At 37.6% G+C, this 4,598-nt stretch overlaps 1 protein-coding gene across 1 annotated transcript in view; it reads left to right on the forward strand.

The window, feature by feature from the left end:
* Window positions 1–4,598, forward strand: part of LOC106883976 (integrator complex subunit 11-like) — a 32,499-nt gene that overhangs the window by 12,222 nt on the left and 15,679 nt on the right. Inside the window, 4 exon segments of the mRNA XM_014935135.2 lie at window positions 1–128; window positions 549–668; window positions 1,990–2,085; window positions 3,518–3,640. The exon segment at window positions 1–128 is cut by the window's left edge and continues 33 nt beyond it. Of these exon segments, the coding sequence (XP_014790621.1) occupies window positions 1–128; window positions 549–668; window positions 1,990–2,085; window positions 3,518–3,640 (467 nt within the window).

The raw sequence follows: 4,598 nt of genomic DNA on the forward strand, positions 1-4,598 counted from the left end.
TTGACAAATGTCGACCAGATTTGCTTATTACCGAATCCACTTACGCTACAACGATCCGAGATTCAAAGCGTTGTCGCGAGAGAGATTTCCTCAAGAAGGTTCACAGTTGTGTCGAGAAAGGGGGTAAGGTAAGTCAATATTTTTATAAGTTTTTTTTTTTTATAAAGTTTTTTTTTCTTTATTATTTTGAGGTTAAAAACATAAGGACAACATTTTTCTTTTTCGTTATCCTTTTCATTTTTCCCCTTTGTAATAGGTGTCCTTTTCTTATTCCCTCCAACACTGTTCACCTTATTATGAAAATAATGTAACCTTGTTCTTAAATTGTATTATTTTCAGGTATAAAAACATAAGAAAAACATTTTCTACAAGTTTCTTGCCTCTTTCCTCTCAGTTTTTCCCACTTTAAGAACTATATTCTCCTCCTTTTGCTCTACATTCTTCAATGATCTTTTCAATCCTCTTTTGGAAATGTTACATTGTCTTTGGATTAAATTCATTATCTCTATCAAAGGTCACTCCTAATCCTGTTTCATTATATTCTCCAGGTTTTGATTCCAGTATTTGCTTTAGGAAGAGCACAAGAATTGTGTATATTACTAGAGACATATTGGGACCGGATGAACCTAAAAGTACCCATTTATTTCTCACTTGGGCTCACTGAGAAGGCTAGTAATAGTTACTTTATCTCTTTCTCTGTTCTGCATAACGTTAAACCTTTTGTTACCATATTTCTGTCGAAATACATGGCCTTTCTTTTCAACTTATTGTGAAAATAATAAAGAATTCAGTGAAATAATTTTGCCATTATTAAATTGATGTTTACGGTGATAGAATCATTAACATGCTGGTCAAAATGCTTGGTGGTGTTTCATCCTTTCAAGGTCAAGGAAATAAGTACCAGTTGAGCACTGGGGTTGATGTAATTGACTTACCTCCACTCTTAAAATTGCTGGCCTTGTGCCAAAATTTGAAACCCTTATTAAACTGCTGTGTGGGCTATATCTGTATATTCCCTTGACCAAGGTAACAGTTCACCTTAAATGTTAAGATGCTGGTCTACCAAAGAGTTAGTTAATCTGTATGAATTCATTGTGCAAATTCAAAATCCATGTAGAGACAGATTGAGGTGATTTCCCAAGGGATGGCATAGTCAGATCTGAGAATACTGGGGTCAGCTGAAGGGAAGACAACAGGATTGGGATGAATGAAGACACAGTATGATGATGTACTCTTATTGAATCCTTGTAGACATCAAAGCAATACTGAAGAGGATAACAATGGGACTGTTCAAGCAAAGACTCTTATTTCACAATAACCCTACCACTACAAGACCAGGAGGTACCGTGGTGGAGCTACAGTTTGCGCTACTGAGAACTAAATCTCTTTGATACTAATGAGACTGGGATATAGGGCAGATAACATTGATGAGGCCATGCTGGGGCATTGCCTTAAAAAATTTTTAGTGGAATCAATCAACCCCAGTACTTTTTTTTTAAGCATAATACTCTTTCTATTGTTTTTTTTTTTTTTTTGCCAAACTGCAAGTTATGGGGATGTAAACACACCAACACCAGTTATCAGGCAGTGGTTGGGGACAAATGCACACACACACACACACACATATACAACGGACTTCTTTCAGTTTCCATCTACCAAATCCACTCAGTGTTTTGGTCGGCCCAAAGCTATATTAGAACACACTTGCTTAAGGTGCCATACAGTGGGACTGAGCCTGGAACCATGTAGTTGGGAAGCAAGCATCTTACCACACAGCCACACCTGCATTTATATATCACAAAAACGATGGTGGTCTCAGGGATATCGGTATCGAAAAGGTTCAAATATCTTTGAAAGCAAGTTACTAGGATATAGGATTCAAAACATTGGTTGTTCCACTGATAGGTCAGGCATGTTAATTCAACTGGCTGTGACTCTCGTTAATTGGCAAATATACTGATCTTGTATGTGTTTGTGTACATTTTGTAGGCAAACCATTATTACAAACTGTTTATCACATGGACCAGTCAGAAGATCAAGAAAACCTTTGTACAGCGAAACATGTTTGAGTTCAAACATATCAAGGTATTGTATTGTATACTATTGTCTTTGCTACACACACACACATTATGATAAAGAACCCTAAAATCTGAGACTTTTTATAAAAAAATATTTTTATCATAAACAAGAGATGTTCTCGTTACTATGAACGACAAAAGCTGAGATAGTTCAAAGGTAATTGTTCTGGGACCAGGTATGATAGTAGTAGTTGTAGTGATTTTAGCTGGTCATTGTGTGCTGCTGTCACCATCCGTCCATTGTTTCCGCACTGTTGCAGCACTCTGGTCAGCTGCTGATTCTGCTACTGTCTGCTATCTTCCCTATCTGGTCATCAATCAGTAGTGGCTAAAATGTACTGAATATATAGTGGTGGTCTTGCTCAGAAAAAAAGTGTGCCAAAGATGAAATTGTTGCTAGATCCAGTTCCACACACAGTCTTGAATGGTCAGATTGTTTTAATGACTTTGGTAATATTCTTGGGAATTGTGATCTTTTTCTTGAGTTGTTTCTTTTTTTTACATTGGATTTAGTGATCCAGATTTGATGGTTAAGTATTTCTGCTAGATACATATATTGTTGCTATGGTGATAAGAAGAGAAATGCAGATGGAAAGCTTAGGGTCTTGATGGTTGTGATTATGATGATGAAGCAGTAAATGTCTTTTGAAGTTTATAAATAAGCAGTTGATGACTTGTGTGAAACTGTAATATGGACTAATTGTTCAAAGTAAACTCAAAGTCAGAAAGTACATGGCCTAGTGGTTAGGTTGTCAGGCTTATGATCATAAGGCTGTAGGTTCAGTTCCTGGACTGGGTGGTGTGTTGTGTTCTTGAGCAAAGCTCTTCATTTCACATTGCTCCAGTCTGCTCAGTTGTAAATGAATACCAAATGAGAGCTGGCATAGCTCTCTCGCTCTTTCCCTTGCCCCCCCACTCTCTCTCTCTCTCTCTCTCTCTCTCTGGATGCAGAGATGGATGTCGGAGGTATATAGGGGTGGATATAATGAGCGATGAGCAAAGGTGGTGGGGAACACCAATGTCAGATATGAGAGAAGTTGTTGAAAAGTAACTCTGTGTAATCTTGTTGGGGATGTTGAGATGGCATTAGTGATGCTGGTGAACGAACAAATGGAGACAACATTGAGAGCATTGAAAAGACTCTTTCATTTTGCTGAGGGACCAGATGACCTCTCTAGTGCTTGTGCCACAACAAAATTATGCTCTGTAAAGGGGTTGGTGATAGAAAGGGTATCCAGCTGTAGAAACCAAGCCAAAAAGCAAGATGTGGTCTGCAAGTATCTTGAATATGAACTATAGAAACCCATTTCACTCATACCAGCATGAAAAAAGTGAACATAAAACAATAGGTTAACATACACGGATAGCTGAAACTGTAGTAATCAATCTGAAAGAAATACTGTTATGATTTGCTATGTTTTTATCAATGTATCTTTCAGCCATTTGATCGAGCTTTCATTGACAACCCTGGGGCAATGGTGGTGTTTGCCACACCAGGAATGCTGCATGCTGGACTCTCATTACAAATCTTCCGCAAATGGGCTTCAAACGAAAACAACATGGTAAGTTGACATCTCTGTTGTGAGAAGTTACATTTTTCTTTTTGTGCTTGTGTGTGAAGAGGTGCATAAAAATTCACCAAATTTTCTAATTGGTTGAATTCAAATAGTCTTCTTCGAGGAATTGCAAGTAAGACACATCTCACAATACTGCAGCAAGAATCTGTGTCCTTTTTGTCTTTGGTAGGTCCCCAATTTCATCTTGTGTGTGTCTATAACATCAATGTAGTTGAATGGTCTCTGTCCTCTACTCAGGTGTGGAAATCCTCTGATGAGATCTTTTGTTCAGTACAATGGCAGTGGTCAGCAAAATTGACCCTGCATTGAGCAATAATATTGAAGATGGATGGAGTGAGTTCATAAATCTCCTCTTTGATTCTTGTGCTCACACTTTGGGATGTTTTGAGCCTTCATGAACAGCTTGGTATGTGTACGGTCAAAGTATTCTTGAAGCTCCTTCTTCAAAGTCCAGGTTTCAGCTCCATAAAAGTAGAGAACAGCCATCTTCATGGGTCAGAATTTCAAATCCAATTTAGACATATATCTTTTTTTTTGTTGCTAAACAAAAGATACCTGTCAGTATTTCTACCTTCTTCATAATTTCACTACTGTCATTCTTTATTGTAAAAGTTATCTGTAGGCGTGGCTGTGGTAAGAAGCTTGCTTCCCAACCACATGATTCTGGGTTCATGATCCCCAACCACACGAGTCCTTGAGTGGATTTGGTTGACAGAAACTGAAAGAGGCCCATTGTATGTGTCTGTATGTATGTATGTATGTATATATACATGATGGATTCTCCCGTTGTTAGATGACATACGAGGGTTCGACAGTTTCTTACCAAACAACCACACAAATGATTTATTTATAGTGATCAAATGTTTGTGTAGACATAAGCTCACTCCCTCCATTAAATCAACATTACCTGGTATATATATATATATATGTATGTATATATATA

This window comes from Octopus bimaculoides, chromosome 26 (assembly GCF_001194135.2).
Source record: "Octopus bimaculoides isolate UCB-OBI-ISO-001 chromosome 26, ASM119413v2, whole genome shotgun sequence".
Classification (NCBI taxonomy): Eukaryota; Metazoa; Mollusca; class Cephalopoda; order Octopoda; family Octopodidae; genus Octopus; species Octopus bimaculoides.